Source organism: Bufo bufo, chromosome 1, assembly GCF_905171765.1.
Source record: "Bufo bufo chromosome 1, aBufBuf1.1, whole genome shotgun sequence".
Taxonomy (NCBI): domain Eukaryota; kingdom Metazoa; phylum Chordata; class Amphibia; order Anura; family Bufonidae; genus Bufo; species Bufo bufo.
The window spans coordinates 158,552,596-158,576,485 of NC_053389.1; the positions used below are offsets into that span (position 1 = coordinate 158,552,596).

Here is a 23,890-nt window from a genome sequence, read left to right on the forward strand (position 1 = left end):
AGGAGCGGGAAGCGAAGCCCCGCCCCCCCGCCGATGCTTCGTTTGCGCGCGCGATTCAAACTTAGAGAAAGGAGGGGGAGGGGGGGCGGCCTGCGGCGCTGTAAATGAGAGGCCGCGACCCCATAGCGCACAATGAATGCCCATAGATAATCCCACAACCCGAGTGGCACGGCTGCCGCAGAGTAAGGGAGAGCCCAGGAATAGAGCGACCGCCGCGATTCTGCTGCGCGCGCGTCGCAATGCCGGCCGGCAGTGAAGGGGTGCGCCGGCTGTTTGCTGCTGTGGCAGGCGCCCGCCTGCGAACCTAGCCTGGATGCCCCTGAAGTAAAGGCTCTTTGCCTGTAGTAGGGCGCCTGTGATGTCCCAGGATCTAGTCTGTATGCCCTCCTGGAGGGGCAGTCTGAGAAGGTGAGGAGGCCCTGGAGGGGTAAAACAAGTGGCCAAAGCGAAGTCCGGGAGGGGGAGGCTGGAACAGCCACTCTCACCATCCTGAAGTCTTCACCCTCTGTCCATTCCAGCAGGGTCGCCCCTTCAGCTACTGGCACCGCAGTGGCAGGAAGCTGGAGAGGAGCTTGACGTGTGGGCGACCCTTACGCTGGCGGGATGCAGGGGAGCTGGGCTGCCCTGGTCCTCCTTGTCTTCTGTGGGGGAGGCAGCAGTGCGGATGACCAGCACTGGCGCAGCTCGACCCCGGGAGAAACAGAGCGGTCAGGAGTCTCTGTTGTCCCTGTGAATATTAAAAATAAAAAAAATTAAATTAAGGAGAAAAAACAGCCCTGCGGAGCAAGGAGTGTCTTGCCTCCTTGGACACTAAGCAAAAAACTGGCAGTCTCTCATGTGTCCCCCAAGGAAATGGGCGAGAAATCTAGTTTCTCTATATTTAGTTCAGCAACCTTTGGCACTCCAGTCATTGCGAAACCGGATACCCAGTTTGCTCTATTCACTTCTTTTTTTTTTTTTTTTTAAATCAGATCATTTTTATTGAAATTTTTGTAAATTGCAAAAATACAGAGAAAGGAATTAGTCTGCACAATATACATACAACAGTCAATAAAAGTATTACCAAAGCATTACATGATCACTCATAGAATTAATTCCATGAATACAATATGTATCATCCAGAATAGTAGAAGACGTACATGAGATCAAGTAATATTGTTACACAATATCCATTGTACAAACCAAGTTTCCCACCCATTTCGGTTTATAACCAAAAGACCGTCCCTCCCTACCCAACTAAAACCCATTCCCTCCCTACCCAACTAAAACCCATTCCCTCCCACCCCCCACCTGAGCGATGGAACGGGTCCGAACTCCAAAATCGGTTACGTTATCAATACTTCAAAAGAATAGCCATTGGTGTACTTCTCTTATCTGTTTAACAGGCCACTTCACACCCATCTTATGTCGTTCTAATCATCTTCAGACAGCACATATCCAAAGCTAAACAGAATAAAGGAGATAGAAAGCACAAAGAAACAAGGTCTTTGCTACTACCCACCACATAGCACAATTAGGAAAGGAAACTAATCCGGGCACTGTATCCTAAATTTCTCCCAATTTTCCCATATTTTGTTAAACTTCGTTACACATTGTCTTTTAATATATATTAATATATTTTCTAAGCGCAGTATATCTGACATCCTATTGAGAAATTCTCTCCTAGACGGAGATTGGGGTCTAAGCCAATATCTGGCTATCAGTTTCCTAGCTTGAAATAACAAACGCTGTACTCCCAGACGATGATGACGATTTTTGATGTCCAATATCCCGACCACACATGCTCTTGGCCCAGGTGTAACCGTAATATTATATGCATCTTTTATAGAGGCCAGAACCACGGTCCAGAAGCTCCGGAGCTCCGCACAATCCCAGAACATGTGTAACAAGGATGCAGGACTTATGCCGCATCTAGGACAATCCGCACCTGCTCGAACACCTATCCGGCATAAAAACTCTGGAGTCCTATACACCCGGTGTAGTAGAAACAGCTGGGACATACGTTGCCCCTCACAAACAGACAATTGTGGAGTGAGCGCTAACAGTGACTTCCATTGCTCTTCTGAAATCGGCCCTACCTCATTTTCCCATTTAGATTTAAACTGCTAAAACGTCTCGTTTCCGTGATTTCACATACAAGTTCCTGTAAGTAGATGATATCAGACCGCTCGAGGAACTGTTTGTGAGAAGTTGCTGAAACAACGGAACCATAGTACATTTCAACGATAAGGATTTAGCCTGTGTCTGAAAGGCATACCGTAGTTGCAGAAATTGATAGAAGGCCGTGTGTGGGAGACCAAATTCATTTCTTAACTGATCAAAGGACTTAAAAACATCAGCACTCTGTAGCTGACATAAATACCTCACTCCTTTGCACTCCCAGGTTGAGAAGCCATCTAAATGGAATAATTCAGGCAGGTGCAGATTTTTCCATATAGGCGAAAACTGCGTAAACCCTTGTATTGATAGCAGCCCCCGACATTTCTGCCAGACCTTGTGTATCATGAAAAGTGTGGGATGTCCTGTCAGCTTGCCAACAAGTCCACTATTTTCCAATAAAGCCACCGGAGAATTTTGACCAATAATGTGTGCCACCAGTCTGGCTGAGGCAATATCCCCAGGAGTCCTCCCCAATCCCCTCAACTGTTGTAATTGAGCCGAAATGTAGTAGAGCCATGCATTCGGGACTGAAAGCCCACCCTCCTCTTTCCCTCTCTGCAGAGTGTCTAGTCCAATGCAGGTTTTTTTATGGCGCCAAATCAGATCCCTAAATAACCTATCAATTTTTATAAATATCCTGCGAGGAATCCATACCGGGGAATTATGCAAGACATACATGAGTTTGGGCATGAGAATCATTTTAAGAAGGTTACTCCTCCCAATTTCAGACAACGGCAATTTGCACCAAGCCTTAATCTTAGCCAACATTGTGATCAAAAGCGGCTCTATATTAAGTTTAATATAACTGTTAGGGTTTGCCGTAACTATTATCCCCAAATACTTGACCTGATGCGCAATCTGCAATGGAGGAGAGTCATAGCAGATTCATCTAACGGTAGGAGAGTGGACTTATCCCAGTTGATACGGAGACTAGACCTATCTCCAAACTCCCGTACAAGTGCCATGACAGGACCTAAGGACTGTTCCACATTACCCACATATATTAACATGTCATCACCGTATAGGGACACCCTCTCCTCCCAGGTCCCACAGGCAAATCCTATGATCCTATCAGATGAGCGCAACAAGCAGGCAAGCGGCTCAATTGCGATAGCAAACAGAAGGGGGGATAATGGGCATCCCTGACGGGTTCCTCTTCCCAATCGAGACGACTCCGAAGTTCCCCCATTAGCCCGTATCCTAGCAGTGGGGCCGTTGTATAACAACTGAACCCAGGAGATAAAGGTCTTCCCAAACCCCATGACTCGCAACACCTCCCAAAGTTAACTCCATTCAACACTATCAAAGGCCTTAGCCGCGTCCAATGAAAGGATGGCTCGACCTCCGACAGACTCGACTCTTCTCTGGATATTAAGAAAAAGTCGTCTAAGATTTACCGAAGTAGATTTGTCAGGCATGAAACCTGCCTGATCACTATGAATAATAGTGGAGATGACGGACTGTAGACGATTCGCTAAAACTTTCGCCAAGATATTAATATCAGAGGTCAACAGTGAAATTGGTCTGTACGAGTCAGGGGATCTGGGATCCTTACCAGGTTTGGGCAGGACCACTACGATAGCCTCTTCCATAGAAGCAGGAAGGTTTCCTGATTGAAGGGAATCATTAAAAACCGACATTAGATGGGGCAATAGGACACTACTATATTTTTTTAAAAACTCTATCGGTAGTCCATCTATCCCCAGGGCTTTCTCATTGGGAAATGCTTGTAGCGCCAATTCCAACTCAGTGAGTGTTAAAGGGCCATCTAGACATGCCACACTTTCCGCTGACAGTCGCGGAATCTCAATCTCTGCAAGATAATTAGCTATATTGGTAGAATCCACCTCTAATTTAGTCCTATACAGGGATTCATAATAGGTGTGGAATACTGACAGAATCTCCTCATCCGTCGTGGCAAGAGAACCATCTGTCCTCTGAATAGACAAGATTTTGGACGGTCCCTCCTGGGCTCTAATAACCCTTGCTAAAAGCTTACCAAAACTTTCCCCTGCCTCAAAGTCCTTTTGTTTTTTAAAAAAACTGCGATTATCCGCCGTATGCAAGATATGCTGCTTCAACCCCGTCTGAGCTGCTATAAGGGAGTCCTCACTTGCCCTGTCAGGTGTACTTGCAAACCTTTCCTCCGCCTCCACTACTAAAGCTTGCAGCTTTTTCTGGGCTTCCCGAGATTTAGTTTTATGTCGACTAATCTTTTGAATGTAAAGGCATCTAGCGTACGCTTTGCAAGTATCCCACACCACACCCATAGCCGCCGACCCAACATTTTGCACAAAGAACTCCTTCAATTCCTCCACCATGCCATTCTCCCCATCTACCAGCTGTAGCCAAAACGGATTAAGTTTCCATGTACCAATCCCAGGGAGACGCTTAGTGCCCAAATGCATTTCTACAAAAATCGGGGAATGGTCGGAAAGACTTCTAGGTAAGTATTTGATTTCCGCCACTAGCGACACCACATCAGGCGAACCTATAGCTAAATCAATACGGGACAGCGAATGGCGAAAGCTAGAGAAACATGAGAACTGACGCAAATTCGGGTTCCTCACCCGCCAAATGTCATGTAGGTCCAATTCCCGCGACACAATGGCAAAATTAGAGTCCCTACTTGCTCCCGAAATCCCTCCCCTATCCAATGTTGCAGAAGGACAAGTATTAAAATCTCCTACTATCAGTATAGGGCATTGGGGTAAATCCTCAACATGTCTCATAATTTCCTTTATCACCTCACTGCTATAGGGAGGGGGATGTTCTATTCACTTCTAAGGGATTTTTGAGAACATCTGAGCAAGTGCATGCTGGGAGTTGTAGTTTTGCATCAACTGGAGTGCTGGAAGTTGCCTTAAATTTGCAGTGATCCATCAGGCAGGGAGAAGATATTGCAAAGTGTCATATATTCACATTCTTGCTGGAAATGTCATTGCCTCCTGCACCAGATCCTTACCGTAACTGGTGACATCTGAGCGGTATTCATGGAAGTGGAGAGCCCCGTTCATGAAACCGAAGTTGGTGCCTCCATGAAACATGTAGAGATTAATAGATGCTCCTTTAGTCAGCACGTCGGACACAGTGGAAACCATCTCTGAGAAGGTATAAAATGGAATTGACAACTCAGAAGTTTGTAAACTGATCAATCATTGGTTCTTCATGAGTAATCACTTACGGTCAACATCAAATACATGATGATCCCCTCCCCAGTAGTCAAACCATCCGGTCCAATATTCCATCACCATCACCGGCTTGTTACCCTGCAAGGGAGAGAGAACCTAAATCAATGGGGAGGGAGTAGCTAATGTTCTGTCCTACTTACGTAGGTTTCAAGAGAAACCAGCAAAAAGCTCTGTTCAGCCTGTTGTTACCAGGACCACAATGGAAAGGACTCCTTACCATCTACTCCCACTGACTTTTAATGGATTCACAACATTTTTCAGAAGACGTCTGTGAGACATACACCCTCAATGGTCTTGATCCCCAAGAACATTTTTCGACCCAGTAGACTAATTGTGTGAAGGTTTTCCGTGTACGGTCATGTATAGACGGTTACACAGCACTAGATGTACAGACAAGTTGGTCCGTGACTGAATTTTAAAAAGACGACCAGTCACTCCTTGTGACAGTACGCGTTTTCCATAAAAAAAAAAAACGATCCTGGAGCATGTATACTCTGCATTTTGCTGTTCCTCTGTTATTCCTTCTAGAAATTAATAAATAAGTTGATCACTGTGTATTTCCATTTCCCTGAACAGAGGATGTTCCCCTACACCAGTGATGGGCAAACTGCGGCTCTCCAGCTGTTGTAAAACTACAAATCCCATCATGCCCTGCTGTAGGCTGATAGCTGTAGGCAGACTGGGCATACTGGGAGTTGTAGTTTTACAACAGCTGGAGAGCCGCAGTTGGCCCATCCCTGCCCTACACCATAGGATACCGTCAGCACTGGTTAAAAATGTCAGACAGTGTGGAGACACACCCACCTAAAAAAGGAAGAAACACTCAAAATGATAATCCAAGCGTCTTGGACGTCCAACGGCAGCACAGTCACGAATGGGGGTGAAGCCCCTAGGTACAACTGGACAGAGACAGCTTAATAAGCAGTAATGATCAATTAATCAAGTAACCAATCACATGGTATAGGAGAGCGTGCAATAAAGTATTTAAAGAGGACCTCTCACCTCTCCTGACATGTCTTAGTAATTACTTGCATCCCCCATGTAATAACTCTGGAGCATCTATTCTTATCACTCTATGTACCGTTCCTCTGTTATTTCTACTAGAAGTTTGTGAATGAATTGTCAGCAACTTGCAGTAAAAGTCCAGATGGTTCTTACCAGTTGGGGGCGTGTCCCTGTATGTTCGGCCACTGGCAGCACTAATTGGACATTCAGACACACCCGATACTGGTAACACCCAGCAGTACCTTACGGCAGACTGCTGTCAATTTATCAGTAAACTTCTAGCAGGAATAATACAGGAATTGCACAACAAAGTCATACGGATAGATGCTTTAGAATTGTTATTGCATGGGGAATGCAAGTAGTTAATAAAACAGTCATGTCAGGAGAGGGGACGGCTACTCATTAACTCAGCTACGTGATGATGGCACAATGCATAGGGCTGTATTCTGCTCTGAACGCTTGTGAATTGCTTAAAGGGAACCTGTCATCAACTTTATGTTGCCCATACGAACGGCAGCTTAACGTAGAGACAGGTGAGTTGATTTCAGCGGTCTGTCATTTATAAGTTAAAAGTAAGTGGTTGCCGAGAACCAACATCACAATCCTTGCAGACTGGGCCTGGAAAAGAGTCACGGACACCTGAGAAGAGTCCTGGTTATTCATGAATTCCTGCTCTCCCCCACCTGCTGATGACTGACCGTCTTCTACCTAGTTTTCTCTCTTTCTCTCTAGCAGAGAACTGCCAATCATCAGCAGATGGGGGAGAGCAGGAGATTATAATAACCAGGACTCTTCTCAGGTAGATGTGACTCTTTTCAAGGCCTGGGCTGTAATGATTATGATGCTGGTTCTCGGCAACCACTTACTTTTAGCTCATGAGGGACACACCGCTGACATCAGCATTTCTGTCAGTATTTTATACTGCCCTCAGTGAGGTCAGCATAACGTTGATGACAGGTTCCCTTTAACCTATATGCCAAGCTGAGGGCATGGTGGACTTTGAATGCACGGTGAAGTGGATGATTTGATGATCCATTTGGTCTTCAATCATTCTATCGAAGTAGGTTTCTTTTACTATTTTGTATGGTGACATTGTACACAACACCTAGTGAATAAAGAAGGTTCAGAGAATTCCTTCCAGATGCCTTTTCCCCCCAATGCAATCAAGAATCCAGTTCTTCAGCATTTCCAGGGATTGTTAAAGGGGTTCTGCAGTTTTTTTTCAAACTGATGATCATTCCTCTGGATAGATCATCAGCATCTGATTGGCGGGGGTCCAACACCCGGGACCCCTGCCGATCAGCTGTTTGAGAAGGCAGCGGCGCTGGCAGTAGCGCCGCGGCCTTCTCGCTGTTTACCGCAGGCCCAGTCACGACTAGTATCAATGGCCTGGGCGGCGCTAAGCTCTGTTCACTTGAATGGAAAATTCAAAATGAGGACTACTGTATTTGATCAGTCATGTGTTTTGGAGGGAAACTTTTTTCTGAACACATTACATCTCATGGTATTGCCAAAAGTGCATAGTTTCTGTCACGCTCCCAAGAGAGCAATGCTTCGGTCAAGCTCCCTAAGGATGCAAGGTGTGGCTGACATACCATACGTAGAGGCAGGTAAAGGCATCCTCCAAACAACAGCAGCGGTTACAAGATAATGGCTCCTATAGTCATATTTAGGACCTAACCTGGGTAAGGTATTTTAACAACTGTATTAACTAATGCCTAACTAGGCAGTCTTGACCCAGGTTAATATAAAACTTCACTTTTATTACTATATGTACTAAAACCTGAATGTCAATAGATGGGTGAATATATTGCTTATCTTTATTAATTATTCCTACAAACCAAAAACCTAAATTAAAATTACAGTCCCCACTTCAACAGTGAGAAGGACACGGGAGAGTGCACTAACTCCCACCCTCTCACTATGAATACAAGATACTACAGCGTCGCCGTTTGTAGGGCTATCACTAGCTCTATACTGCTGTCCATTTGACAGTGTAAAGCAGTGGGTACCAAGATACGTCACCCCACTGTCAAGGGAATGCAAAATGCACCCCTACACACAGCAGATCAGCTAGAGGCACTCCTCCAAACTATTGGTGGACACTGGTAGATAACGTGTTTGACATAACTGTTTGAATGATCACACTATTGAAATCTAGTCCATCCAGGACTAACCACAGCTTATTCACTGTGAAGTGGGAGACTGCTCATTTTAAAAACCACAACTGCCCCCCAACATGCTTCGCCAGTATTCTGGCTTCTTCAGGGGAAATGGGCAGCAATGCCCTCATTGCTGCCCATTTCCCCTGAAGAAGCCAGAATACTGGCGAATACTGTTATGAAAATGCTGGATCTCCAATCTTCATCATAGATGTATTACTATGGGCCACATCTCATGTCCACTTCCTCCAAGACAACATACACTCCTTGGAAGAGATGTCGCAAGAGCCTAGATAAGAAAATAGAACAATTCTGGGAGGCGGCGGGATGACGTGAGTGTACGTCGCGTCTCGATCTCCCCCACTGCTGGCCTTCCCCTTCCAGGCCGATGTCGAACAGCTGATGCTGATGCCGAAACAGCCGAGATGGAACAGCTGATGCCCTGAGTTGTGAGCCGCGACGTGCCACTATACTCCACCTGGTCTTGTCGCTGGATCGTCTCTGCTGATTGTGGGGAGTTGTCTGGCTGCTGCCGTTGCTGGATACCGCTCCGGCACTGCTCCTGTCCCTCGACTGGGCTCCATCGCTGCCCCGCTTCTGGTTCCTCCATTTGCCGTCCTCGCTCGCCGCCACTCTGCCTGCTCTGTCTGCGTGCTGTCGTTCGGCTCTGTCTCCCCGGCTCCGATCGATTGGTCTTGCCTGGCTGCTGGTTCCATCTGCTGCCTCCTGCTCTTCTTGCCACTGGACCGCCTGATTCCACCTTGCCGCTCCTGCTCCTGCCTGCTACCGGACTGCCGCCCTGTTGGATATCTCAACTGTTGGATACCTCGGCTGTCTCCCCTTTACTTCGCCACTGCACCGCCACAGTCACGGCGTGCTTCGGGATTAGGCCTCCGGACACGTGAGAATAGCAATTCCATTCAGTTATTCTATACCTGCCGTACTGTTGATTTTTCTGCTATATTGTTGCAAGAGGGATAGCAGTGTATATTGCTGTGAAGAGGGCATAGTTTTGTTTATGTTGAAATCTTGTGCCGTCTGGGGAAAAGGGGATAAGGAGGAGACAGGGTGAGAAAGGAAAAGTGGGAAAAGAGGGCACAAAGGGAAAAAAAAAAAAAAAAAAAAGGGGGGAAAAAAAAGGGAAAGAAGAGACAGAAAAAAGGGTTAATAGGTGAAAGAAAATATATATAAAAATAAAATAAAAATGAAAACCTGGTAGGGGGAGAAGGGAAAGGAAGACTAAAGCAGAAACTTAAGCAGAAGGTTAGGGGGGGGGGGGAATTGGGGAGAATGCCCCCAAAGCGACGCTCAGTTGATTCCTCTTCAATTAAGTCTGGGACTAAGACCCCAGAGAACAAAATCGACAAGTTTCTGAAATCGCCCTTTTCAAATGAAAAGAACCTAGCCAAAACTAAACCCCCTGCCAAACTGAAAAAATTCGCTAAAACTTCCCAAAATGATGAACTTTCTGAGGATGGACTGGAGGGGGCAGACCAGGAGGCAGGCGAGGACTGTCTCTCTGCACAAATGCGAACTGAATACGACCCATCTGTCTTGGACAAAATCCTATGCGCTGTGGAAAATAATGGCACTTTAGTGCAAGAAATGTCAACCCAATTGGGGTCAGTGCAGAGCGATATTTCATTAATAAGAGAAGACCTAGTAAAGATCCGGGACCGAGTTCTTAGTGTGGAAAAAACTGTCGACTTTTTGCAAACGGACATGGATACGTTAAAGTCTAAAACTCTGCTTCTAGCCTCAGAAAATCAAGCACTTCAAAACAAACTAGAGGACTTAGAAAATAGGTCAAGGCGCAACAATGTCCGCATAATTGGTTTCCCAGAAGGAGTGGAAGGCCGACAGCTGGAGGAACAACTTAAAGATGTGATTATGCATAGTTTCGGCAGCGATAATTTCTCTTCTATGTTTCAAATAGAAAGAGCCCACCGAATTCCAGGAGGGAAATTGATTCCGGGGAGACCGCCGCGTGCAGTGTTAATCAAATTACTACTATCCGCGGACAGAGATATGATCCTGAAAAGAGCAAGAGAATGTACACCTATTGAATACCAGGGCACTAATCTGCTCTTCTTTCCTGACTTTGCGCGGCAGACCCAGGAAAAAAGGAAAAGCTTTATAGAGATAAAGAAACGCTTGGCGGCTAAGGAGATTAAATATTCCCTACAGTATCCTGTGAAATTAAGAGTAATTCACAATGGGACTTCTCTTTTTTTTGAGACACCACAACAGGCATCAGACTGGATGGATCAAATAGGCATTTGAAATTGTGTATTACTATGATCGGAGGGATGGAAGGGGGGGGGCCAGGCTGGGGGAGAACGGCCGGTGGTTAGAGGTTCGCTGAGTAGTTCGGGCGGATCAATGGATAGGGGGGGGAGGGGTACCCACCTTGCAGGAATGTTTTTTTTTTCCTTTTTTTTTTTTTTTTTTTTTTTCTTTTTTTCGGTGAGCGATGTCCACTAGAATAGTAGCTTGGAATGTCAGAGGACTTGGGGAAAGAGTTAAAAGGCAAGCGATCATGGATGCATTAAAAAGATATCTTCCAGCAATTATTTGTATAGTAGAAACCCATTTAACTAAAGAAACCTTGTTCCGTCTGACAACGGGATGGCAGTCCCAATCGTATCACTCCACCTTTACTGGCTCCTCTAGGGGTATTTCGGTTCTTATTCATAACTCCATAGATTTCACCCTTATAAAATCCTACATAGATGCTCAGGGTAGATTTATCTTCTTGCATGGTAAGCTGCATGGCGACAGCTATATTCTTGCCTTTTTTTATATACCTCCGCCATTCTCAATGTACCCACTGCTTCAACTAATGTTATTTTTTGAAAAAAGACCAGAATGCCGCTTAATCCTGATGGGGGATTTTAATGCGGTCCTTGACCCTAATAAAGATAGATTTTCAATAGATGCAGGAAGGGGGAGGAATTTCTGTAATTCCCCGCTGTCTCAATTTTGTTTAGAGGTTGGAGTGGTGGATATATGGGAATATCTTGGCGGTGGAAAGAGAGTATATTCTTGTGTCAGCAGGGGGGGTAGAGCAATGTCTAGGATCGATTTAGCACTCACCAATGAGAGCAACTTGAGTAATATCTGCAAGATGCGATACGGAATAAGAACAGTTTCGGACCACTCACCCGTACTGATTGAGGTTTCCAGCGGGGAGAATAAGGATATTAGGGGGCTAGGATTTAAGTTGAATCCATACTGGCTCACTATTATGGACAACCTGCAGTCGATTAAACTATTGATGTCCTCCTTTTGGGAGGTCAATCTTCCCTCCGCTAGTATCAATACAGTATGGGATGCCTCGAAAGCATATTTGAGGGGGGTTTTTATAAGTGAGATTGTCGCAGCAAAGAGAATATTTAGGAAGAAAGAGGAGGAATTGGTTCAGATTGCTGTACTTACAACTGAGAGATATACTAGCCATCCAACTGAACACAACAGGGAAGAGATGCAGAAGGCTAGCTGCTCTCTGGAGAAATATGTAACAGAGAAAGCAAACCACAGGGTATTTTTTAAGGGGCTTAATTACTTCATCGAGTCTGGACGCCCGGGGAAACTTTTAGCTAGAATTATTTCACAACAAGATAAGAAAAAACTATCCATTACTTCGATCCGTAATGCAGAGGGCAAAACCATAACAGATTTAGAGGGAATTGAGAATACTTTTTTACAATACTTTGCCCAGACATATAGATCCTCCCCTGGTCTGTCAGCTGAACTGGCGATGCGTTTCCTGGAGAAAATTTCATTTTCTACTTTAAATGAAGTTCAGAGGGAATATCTCGAGGAGGAGATGTCTCTTATGGAGCTGCAGGAGGCCCTTGGGTCTGTCTCGGGGAACTCCTCGCCAGGAGTGGATGGCCTTCCATATGAGGTCTATCGCAAATATAGTGATGTCATCCTCCCTCAGTTGCTAGAGGTTTTCTCCCAGGCAACACAGGGAGGGAGACTACCACACTCTATGATGGAGGCTCTTATTGTTTTAATTCTAAAAAAGGACAAAGACCCGGCAGAATTGAGCTCCTACAGACCAATATCATTATTGAATACCGATGTTAAGTTACTATCAAAAGTTCTGGCTAGGAGGCTTTCGCGGGTTATGCCCACGATTATTCACTCAGATCAAAATGGCTTTATGCCAAATAGGGGTACTCATCATAATCTGCATAGGCTATTTATGAATATTCAGTCCCCAGGGCGTGGTGCCCGCTCCATCCTGTCGTTGGACGCTACTAAAGCCTTCGACAGGGTGGAGTGGATTTTTCTCTGGGAGGTAATGAAAAGAATGGGCTTTGGCCCAAGATTTATGGCGATGGTCCAGCTACTTTACAATTCCCCAGTTGCCAGGATCAGGATCAATGATTCGACGACAGAGAGTTTCACTTTGGGAAGAGGTACCCGTCAAGGCTGTCCCCTTTCCCCCTTTTTATTTAATATTTATATTGAACCTTTAGCGGCTTTGATAAGACAGGACTCGGAGGTGGTTGGTTTTGGCATAATGGGGCAGCATGACCGCGTATCTCTTTACGCAGATGATATCCTGGTTTTCATCCATCAAACAGATACGACTCTTCCTCGTATAATGGACTTGGTTGGCCACTTCTCCGAGTTATCTGGACTTGAGATCAACTGGGATAAGACCGTCCTTCTTCCTATAGATGAGTTGCGAGGCGAACTTAATAATCAGGTAATGATCTCTGATTCAATAAAGTACCTGGGGATAACAGTTTCTGCTAAACCTCAAGAATATTTACAACTTAACCTAATTCCTTTGTTAGTAAAGTTAAGAGCAAAAATTAAGATATGGCAAAAAATTCTTCTAGCAAGAGCGGATAGAATTTCAATAATAAAAATGGTAGTGCTTCCCCAGGTTCTTTATGTCTTGCGCAACTCGCCTATATGGATTACAGATAAACACTTTAGATTGATAGAGCGGGTGCTCAATGATTTATTATGGGGGAGGAAGCGCGTGAGATTGAAGGCACTCTATTTTTCTATGCCCTACAATCGGGGAGGTCTTAACCTCCCCTATTTTAGGGGCTACTTTGTGGCCTCCCAACTCTGCCTTTTTAATGATTGGGAAAATAGCCCCTTCTGCAGTAAAGTGGTGAAAGATGCAGGTTTTTCCGATTTTTTTACCGTACTGGAATCTGATTATTTGTCAAATTCTATAAGAGGGTTTACACTGTTCTGCAGAATGGCTATAAAGACTTGGTCGGCCATAAGGAGCTGGTGTGGAGTTAAGGCATCGCTTATTTGCACCCCATTATGGCATAACCAAAAACTTCTTAATTTAAAAGACTTAAGTTGCCGCCAGTACTGGAGGACCAAAAATGTGCAATACTTACATCAAGTAGTTAGTGGAGGACAAATTTTGCCCCTTATGGAACTAAGGGCAAATTTAGGCGAGGTGGCTTGGTATGCATATTTCCAACTGAGGTCAGCACTTTCTAATACTTTGAATAGTCACCTTTTTATTATAGATACTTCTGTATTTTTACAGGACTTAATTTGTAAGAAAATTGTCACGAGAATTAAACTATCTCACTGTTACAGACACTTAATGGATAATTTTTTTTTGGATGTTTTCTCTCCGGGACAGAGAGCCTGGTCTTCTCTTCTTTCAGAGGCAGGCCCTCCTAACTGGGAGAATATAGGGGAAAGTTTAAAATTGGTTTCACATAATTTTAATCACACTGTTGTACAATTTAATATTTTGCACAAAATTTATGTAACACCCATATGGTTATATAGAAGAGGACTCAGGGCTTCCTCTGACTGCCCCCGTTGTGGCGAGCCCGAGGCAGATCATCTACATCTGTTCTGGGACTGCCCAATGGTGAGTAGTTATTGGAGCATGGTCCAAAAGAACCTGGCGAGTAAACTTAGAATTGTGGTTCCCTTGTCTCCCAGGATATGGGTCCTGGGAGATTTATCTGAGGTTAACTATCATCCCATAAAAAGCCATTTGTTGACTAAGGTGATGTTCTTAGCTAGGCTCCTGATTTCTAGATCCTGGTTTTGTTCTTCCGCCCCAGACTGTAATAACTGGCTGGGCTTGGTAGAGAAAGTGAAAAGTTACGAGAAGATCCTGTACAAAAAAAGAGGATCCTATTTAAAGTGGAATAGCTTATGGAAAGATTGGGATACGACTAATTAATTATGATCCCTTTTTCTTTTTTTTTTTTTATTTTTTTTTTTTTTTATTTTTTTTATTTTTTTTTTTTTTTTTCCTGCAAGGTGGGGGGGGGGGTGGGTTTATGGGGTGAGTTGGGGAAAATTCTAGCTGTCCGGCTTTTCTGTATGTATTATATTGATTAAGAATGTGGAGGTATATTGGAAGCATGGGAGGGTCTCCAGGACTGAAAGAGGGGGGACTTCCCGGTATTAAATAATGGTAAAAAAACTTTTATCCAGGTATAATATCGAGCGGTACATGGGTAGGGGACCGTGGCTCGGGGTCTGGAGGTGCCCGGATATCGGGCGCGGCTCGGGATACGGCTCTTCCCGTCAGACATGGGGCTCGATTGCGGGCAGGGAGGTGACACACGCGGTGGGCGCGCTACTATGTGCTCATTTTAAGAGACAGAGCAGGTATCTGGCTTTGTTTTTTGCTTATATCCTTTTTAATTGCTGAGTGACACTCGGTTCGAGTTCTCTGCCGCATGAAATATCAATGCGAATAAACGCAAAGTATGGTGAACCATGCAACCGATAGCTGACTTAATCATATGGGGATGAGGCAGTAAAATATACGAGTGGGTTTCTACCACTGTGGTAAAAGACTGCTGGACTCCCCTCTCTGGTTTTTGCTTTATCAAATGCCTGCGATTAAAGATCGCTGCAAGCTCGCCTTTAGGCAGCATGTGAGCATAAAGCGATCGGCCACATGAGTGCCAGTCCTTCCGCTCGTACTTGCCCGTGTCTGGGGGAGGGCGTGCGCGAGCGGCGCTCGCTGCCGGGCGGCTGTCTGGATTTCGGGCCCCTATCCCTGTAGCGAATGGAGAACCTGGGCTAAGTGGGTTGCTTTTTCCACTTGCATTATCAAGCCTAGGATGTCGGGTGAGCCCTGTCACCCTCCCCAGTAGGAGACCTCCCTTTGATTTTCAAATACTGACATATTATGGATATCTGCATGAAATTATTGTCAATTATGTTTACAGATCAGAATTGGCGGATCTATGGAATTTATAATATCAAGTATGTAATATGGATTTAAATTTTCGTATTATAACAATAAAATATTTATAAAAAAAAAAAAAAAAAAAAAAAAAAAAGATAAGAAAATAGAAAAGGAAGGGTCCCGGAGACAAATAATATCCTCTTTCAGCTCTTCTTTATTGGTTATGGACATCAACAGGCATGACCATCAGTTGCACGGCAGAATTGACGCGTTTCGGGTGAGTACCCTTAGTCGTAACCATTTACGACTAAGGGTACTCACCCGAAACGCGTCAATTCTGCCGTGCAACTGATGGTCATGCCTGTTGATGTCCATAACCAATAAAGAAGAGCTGAAAGAGGATATTATTTGTCTCCGGGACCCTTCCTTTTCTATTTTCTGCCTGCCACGGGAACACTTCCCTAGGGCCTCTGGAGCCGGGATTACATGCAGACCAGTTAGGTGAGCTGGAATATTTTTTCCTATTATACCTAGATAAGAAACTTTTTGATGTATCCTTCAACTCACCAAGGGTTAAACTGGTGGCTAAAACCAGGCATCTGCTACGTGGCAAATTTCTCAGTTCCCAGCCTCAGAAAAGTCCTCACTACAGTTGACTCTGCCTGCAACTCGAGTGTACTTGTAGACAGACTGGGTCCACAAAATGTGGCATAAGAAGAGGTCGTCATTCAGCCTGAAAGATCTCAGGGTTGTCAGGCTAGCCGTAGCTCACTTCCAACCTTCCCCTCGCAGCCACTATGCTTCTTCAGTCAAGCCTATTTACCAAAATGGTTCATTTGAATAGAGAGGCTGCAAGGAGCTTTAGGCTACATTCGTAACGTAAGCCGCCCGTGTCCGCGCTGTGGACCGGCTGTGTGAATTCCGTTTTGCGGCACGCACCCATTGACTTGAATGAGTCCGCAATCTGCAATATACGGCAAAAGATAGCACATGTCCGATCTTTTACCTTATGTTGTGGTTTGCAGACCCATTCAAGTCAATGTGTTCGCATCTGCAGCCTGGAGTGCACATGGCTGTGGTGCCCGCGCATTGCTTCCCCAACGTTAGTGATCCGCAATAAGGGGACGAAGCCTTATGGGTGTGTGAATGCAGCCTTATCCAGAGGAGTGGAGCCTCAACTCTACAATCTTCTCTTGGACAGTGAAGAAGTGAGAGACAGAGAAAAAATAAAATAAAAAAAAATTCGCTCCCTGTATTGCTCTCACCATGTTCTAGCAATTTATCAATCAGCTGGGAGAAGAAGCTGATGTATGGTGTATACCGCGGCCTTCTCCCTGTTTTCCTCAGGCCCAGACACTTGAATGGAGCTCAGCCCGCCCAGGCCAGAGATTCAAGTCGGGACGTCACTGGGCCTGAGGGGAAAAAGAGAGAAGGCCGCGGCACTACTGGAGTGCTGCCGCCTTCTCAAACAGCTGATCGGCGGGGGTCCCGGGAGTCGGACCCCTGCTGATCAGATGCTGATGATCTATCCAAAGTTTAGATCATCAGTTATAAAGAACCACCACACCATGATCCCCTGAGGAAGCGAGATGGGAAACGCACGTCCAAGTCTGAGCCACACTGGTCGGTATAATTTTCTATTATCTATTCCCTAATGAACGTTGTTTAGTATATATTGCACTAGGCACTTTAAATGTTATTTATTGTAGGAGTTTGGATTGTTATCCCCTAATGAATTTTGTATTATAGGTCTTGCACTAGGCACTTTTGGATACTTCTCTATTTATTTAATTTGTGGGGAATTGGACTATATACAGGAGGCAACACAGGTCTGCGCCTAATTCATTGATGGGATCTCTTTGTGTTACACGCCCATTGTATATGTATGCCGCTGCTACTGGCTTTTTAATATTATTCGAGATAAATTAATAAAATATGTATATTTGGATCAATTGTGTATTGTTGGTGTGGTAAATGTATTATACACACAGTAGTTACTTTGTTGGAACTACTGTATGTTGGTGTGAAGTTAAAAAGAACTGCAGGACCCTTTAAAGAATCTCAGTCCAGCATTTCATGGCCTGTACCTTCTTGCGGTTGTATGTAGTGCTAACCGTCAGTTTAAAACATCAGAAGATTCTGCTCTCAGATCCAAAATTTTCAAGATTTTCTTGATAGTCGTCATCACCTCTGCAAGGCGGATTAGTAAAGTACGGGATCCCTACATACAAGGGACCTTATCTCAGAGATTTAGAATCCACAAGGCCAGGAGCAGGAGGAATGGCACTCCCTTGATTCAGAGGAGCAGTCTTAATATATATCGAACGGCCAGATATCTTCAGAGAATCTGAGGCCCTGTTTCTTCAGCATCAAGGACCCAATAAGGGCCAGAGAGCAAGCAATGCTACTAGTTTGGTGGATCAAGAGATGTATTGAGAACTACTACCAGTTTAGCCAGCCACTCTACCTGCTCCACTGCCATGTCCTGGGCTGAACTGGGCCACATGCCACTGGAAAACTTTTGCAACACTGCCGCATGGTCAACATTTTTTTTACCCGAAGGATCAAAGGCTGGACATTCTCATGATATAGGCCTCTTTTTACCATAGAATATTTGAATGGGGTCTTCTGTCCCACCCACTTGAACACTGCTTTGTAAGTCCCATTCGTGACTATGCTGCCGCAGAACATCCAGGAAAAAGAAAAAAAAAAATTTACCTGAAATTTTCATTTCCTGTAGTCCGTAGGCAGCACAACCTTCCCTCGCTTTATTACATGTAATATTGCTTTATAAAAATACACTGAATTAACCAGTCTCTGTCTAGTTGTACCTTGGGGACTGTAACCCATTTGTCACTGTTTTGCCTACGGACTACAAAAAAAATTTTTTTTAGGTTAAATAACAGAGGAATTGTGCAAGGCAAAGTTCTAAGAAAAGATGTTCCAGAATTGCTATTTTATGGGGAAAGCAAGTATGTAAGAGATGTTAGGGGAGATATATCATAACATATAGAATAATACATGCTTTATATATGACCACCGACTGGCCGGCATAGGCGAGCAGTTGACCCTCGCTCGCTGTTGTAAAGTGCTGAGTAAATGTTCTGAAGTCCGTTTACGTCTTCACTGCCATGTTTGCGGAATATTAGTATTTGCTCCATAGAGACTATCTGTGGTCAGTAATAAATGGGAATCTTTAGACTCCCAGCAGTTCACGTAGGCCTTACCTGAATGGATTCTAAATACGTGAAGAGGATGGGCTCAATCTTCTGAAAATTAATGGTGGCCAGCACTATGCAAGAAAAAAACAATGTTAATGCCAGGCTAGAGGTACGTGGTGACGTTAAAGGGAATCTGTCACCTGGTTTGACCATATTAAGCTCTCACCATTGCCATGTGTAATAAATTACCTTCTCTCCTGCAGTGGTTTTCTTTCTTATATTCATGCTTTCATTTTGCAAAAAAAAAGCGATCTTTGTATTAAGCAAATGAACCCTGAAGGTGCCCAGAGGGGCGTTCTTCTTCACCCTCTGAGCCCAGTAACGCCCCCCTGCAGTGCATAGCCCGCCTTAGTTTAAAGCCCAAGCACGCCTCCTCGCTATGTAGTATCGTCCCACAGTCTAGTTTAACGCCGCCGCCCCCTCTTGTACGTCAGCTAATTTCATTCAGACCAGGCACCTGGAATCTTCAGTTAGTCCGGCTGAAATCTCGCGCAGGCGCAGTACCGCCTACTGCCTGCGCGATCCGACTGCTCCTGAGGGCAAAAGCGATAAGAAGACGTCACTGGGCTCTGCGCAGAGCCCAGTGACACTTTTGAGGCTGTTGCCCTCAAGAGCGGTCGGATGGCACAGGCGCAGGCAGTAGGCGGTACTGCGCCTGCGCGAGATTTCAGCCGGACTAACTCAAGATTCCAGGTGCCTGGTCTGAATGAATTAACTGACGTAGCAGAGGGGGCGGCGGCGTTAAACTAGACTGTGGGACGATACTACATAGCGAGGAGGCGTGCTTGGGCTTTAAACTAAGGTGGGCTAGGCACTGCAGGGGGGCGTTACTGGGCTCAGAGAGTGAAGAATAACGCCCCTCTGGGCACCTTCAGGGTTCATTTGAATAACACAAAGATCGCTTTTTTAGCAAAATGAAAGCATGAATATAAGAAAGAAAACCACATGGCAATGGTGAGAGCTTAATATGGTCAAACCAGGTGACAGAAATGACAGTGAATGTCGTGTTGTGGCAACTTGCAGGTCACAACGTAACCCATTGTAATCTTATGTTGTGCACATACCATTTGCTGTTTAGCCATAATTAATAAAAGGTCAAGACTGAGAAATGCATCTACACATTCCTCTCCAAAACTACTACTCCTAGCATGCATGGCAACCTGCACCTGGGAATTGTAGCTTCACAACAGCTGAAGAGTCCAATGATTTCTACTATATTAGCAATTCCTTAGTATATACCTCGTAGCCAAAGGTCTCCCTCTACAAGCAGGAATAATTCAGAGAATGGAGGAAAGGACCTAAAGGCGAAGCAAACCCTCAATGTTTCCCTATAGGGGAAAGAAGTCTAAGGTGATTTTTGGCATCTCCAAGAACTTCTTATTTTGGATGTCTCGTACTCGTCCCCTGACTCTTCCCCCACTGGGCAACATTGAGGTCACAGGGATTGTAGAAACTGGTGATTTTAACACACTGAAAGCTCACTTTTTTTTTTTTAAACCAAATTTTATTCATTTAGTTTGACCAACATCAGTTGCAGATACAATATACATTCTTCCAATGTTTATAATATCATTTTGCATAAGTATTTTGACAAGTGATATAAAGAAACATCAATCGGAGGATGTCTTATCACAAGGACAATCTAAAAGTTAAAGTAACTAACATAATAGTCATAACATATTCAAAATCCCACCCCTCCCCTAGCCTCTCGAAGGTCAAATTATTATCCATCACTAACGTTCTTCTGATTCCCTAAGATTTTCGGCAACCAACACTAAACTAGGGTCACTAAAGGTCTCACTGTTGCAGCTTACCCAAAGAACCCTTCATCTGTTCCAGTAAATACCAGGATGTTTGTTTTAAAGGATCCATAAGCAATTGAATTTCCGTGGAACCTAATACATTAATGATAAATCCCCTCCATCTGGTCATTAACGTTTGCAGTGCCGTCTCGGTACCCTGCTCTGCTGGAAAGAGCTCTCTGTGCAAGCACCATTTTACTTGTGTGATGATCTCCCCAATTGAGGGGGTCTCCTGTATTAACCATTTCTTGAGTATACATCTTTTTGCTGCTAGGATGCACACATGTGTAATCTGTGTTATTTTCGTGTTTTCGGAATCATAGGGGAATAGAATTAACCCTGTAGTCAATGTAATCGTGACGCGCATTACGTTTTTTAACCATTCCTTGAAAGTCCCCCAAAAACTCCATTACTTTAGGACAATTCCGCAATCCGTGGAATAAGTTGGAGTTCTCCAGCTTGCATTTTGGACAATGTGTTATCCTATTTGCCTGAACAGTAGTTTGTGTTTTTATAAAACCCATATGTGGCTCTGTGTTTCTCGGAGAGGAGAAGAGAAAAAAGGAGGGGGGTTAGTCTCTATTCTTCCCAAGGGAAGTTTGGAGAGTTTCCAGCAGGGCGCCAAAGGAAGGATTTGAAAACTGTGTTTTTATTTGCCAAAAGGCAAATAGATGTTATCTATTTTGGTATTTTTGATGTTGGAGGGATCTTAGGCTGCCAGGGGTAAACACACCATCAGGGGAGATCCCCTAATGGAGAGAATATGAGCACAGAAGGTAGAGCAAAACGTTTTTTACCCCTATACACGGCGCCAGCATCCCTCGGATCAGCAATATATACGGAAGATGAAAGTGATTTGTTTTTTCAGATAAATTCAGAGTTTTTTTGTGTGTTCAAAATTCACATAACAATTTACTGGCATGTATATTCCCACCAGTTAAGGTAGTGGCTGTGATGTCATATAAAAGATATATAGGATAGACTGTGTATATAAAATAATAAAAACAATTTTCACTCACTTCACCCAGGAGGTACCGGATGGGATAATCACAAAACACCCACCGGAACACCTCCTGCGCCTGGGTCGCCTATAAGATCCCACGGAATGACAGCAGTCCAGTCGAGCTTCTTGTCAATCGACTTTTATTCAAACCACAGGGTGGGGTGAAGGAATCTTGCTCTACGCGTTTCGGGGTATAGAGGACCTCTTCATCAGGAGCATATGACATCATACATCTTTTGGGGGGTATAAATACACAAACTGTTTGTGGAAAAAGCGCCAAAAAGCGCTGGAAAACGTCACTTCCGGTTTGCGTTCCAGCATGGAACGCATCGGGAGCGGCGTTTTCCTCATATATGCATATATTGTTCTATACAGATCGCAATAGAATACAATACAATTTCAGTAGTAATGGAATGCAGTTTTTTGGTTCTTTTAACATAAAATTTAAAATTTTAAATTTTTCTTGCCGTCTGTACAGGGTCCTTTGTATTACTTCCGGTTTGTGTTCCACTAGGAACAATCCGTACTGGATCTTAGCTGTTTGCCCGATATCGGAACGTCACTTCCGGTGTGCGCTCCACCATGGAACGCACCGGAAGTGACGATCCCCTCACGCAAAGGACTCGACTCGGGCGATGTAGGGAGACTATTTCTTCATATATATATATATATATATATATATATAGATCTCTATTTTTGTTTAGATTGCTAGAATCCTATGACCAGGCCTCTCATTGTTTTTTATTTTTTATTTTTTATTTATTTTCACCTTAGAACATTCTCTCCATATGTATTTTCGTTCTTAGGTAACTTCCGGTCTGCGGTTCACCCTGGAACGCATCGGCCATTTCTATTTTCCTGTAATAGGAGACATAATTCTTTGTGTCTATCTTCCTCTATATATAAATATATGTGAGGGGTATGATCCGAGGGAAGTGATTGTGTGCCCCGGATGACCATGTATATATCTGTGTGTACATGAGGCCACAAGCACACATACACATACGGGCATAAGCGATACATTACAAAAAATGGAATTTCATCAGAATAAAACTTCCTAACGGTATATAAAATGTTACATCGTTGTTAATAAAATTATTAATAAAATTATTAGTATTGATTAATGGATATCTTAGATGGCAAAATGACCGTATAAAAAATTAATAAAATATAAATAATGTATGATATAAGATACACACATAAAATATATACATATAATATACATATAAATATGATTAATCTGGATTTTTTTTATAAAAAATGGTGTGTTGATATGTGTAGCATTAAATTATATAGATTAAGATATTCTAAGGAGCATAATTGTTGATGCGCTAGTTTTGTTGATTTCTTATATATATTCTCCATATATATATAAATAATTGAACAAATAAATAAACAAAATATAGCAGAAATTTAATAGTTAGAATATTCAAGGGTCTCATTTAGTCCAAAGGGGGCAAGGGTATTGAGTTTGTAGATCCAGTGCATCTCTTTGCGACAAAGTTGCTGGTAGGTGTGTGTCTGTTCTAATGGTGATACCCTCAGGCTTGATGGGTCACTGTTGTGAGTCTCTGAATAGTGTCGCGAGACGCTGTGGGTAAGTATACTCCGTCTAATGTTTGAGCGGTGCTCGTTCATCCGCTCTCTGACTGTCTGTGTGGTCCTTCCAATATATTTTAGACCACATGGACAGTAGAGGAGATAGATTATGTTTCTCGACCCACAGGTCTTGACTGATGGATGTGGCTCGTTTAGCAGAGCTGTTGATCAATCCTTTTGGATACCCTTTATCTCTAAATCTTTCTTTCAGCGTTTTTATTTGTTTCTCCATTACTTTCGTGTCTGAGCAATTTCTTCTAACCCGTTTCATTTGTCCATATGGTATATTATCTCTCCATTTTGAATAGTGACAGCTTGAATAATCTAGGTAGCTATTTGAGTCTACTTTTTTGAAATGAGTTCTGGTAGTGATTTTGTTTGCTATGATTTTAATATTGATATCAAGGAAGGTTGCCTCTTTCTGATGGTATTCGGAGGTGAATTTTAAGCCCCAATTGTTTTGGTTAATTTCTTCGATGAATTTTACTAGATTCTCTGTGCTGTTGTCCCATATGAATATAATGTCGTCTATGAATCTTTTGAATATTACGATATTTTTGTTCGACATTAGTCCTGTTTTTTGTTCAA

At 43.8% G+C, this 23,890-nt stretch overlaps 1 protein-coding gene across 1 annotated transcript in view; it reads right to left on the reverse strand.

The window, feature by feature from the left end:
• Positions 1-23,890, reverse strand: part of GLB1L2 (galactosidase beta 1 like 2) — a 113,000-nt gene that overhangs the window by 23,757 nt on the left and 65,353 nt on the right. The window contains exons 8-10 of the mRNA XM_040431089.1: positions 18,905-18,969; positions 5,345-5,429; positions 5,126-5,263 (exon numbers count right to left, since the gene is read on the reverse strand). Coding sequence (XP_040287023.1) covers positions 5,126-5,263; positions 5,345-5,429; positions 18,905-18,969 — 288 coding nt within the window. The remainder of the gene's footprint in view (positions 1-5,125; positions 5,264-5,344; positions 5,430-18,904; positions 18,970-23,890) is intronic.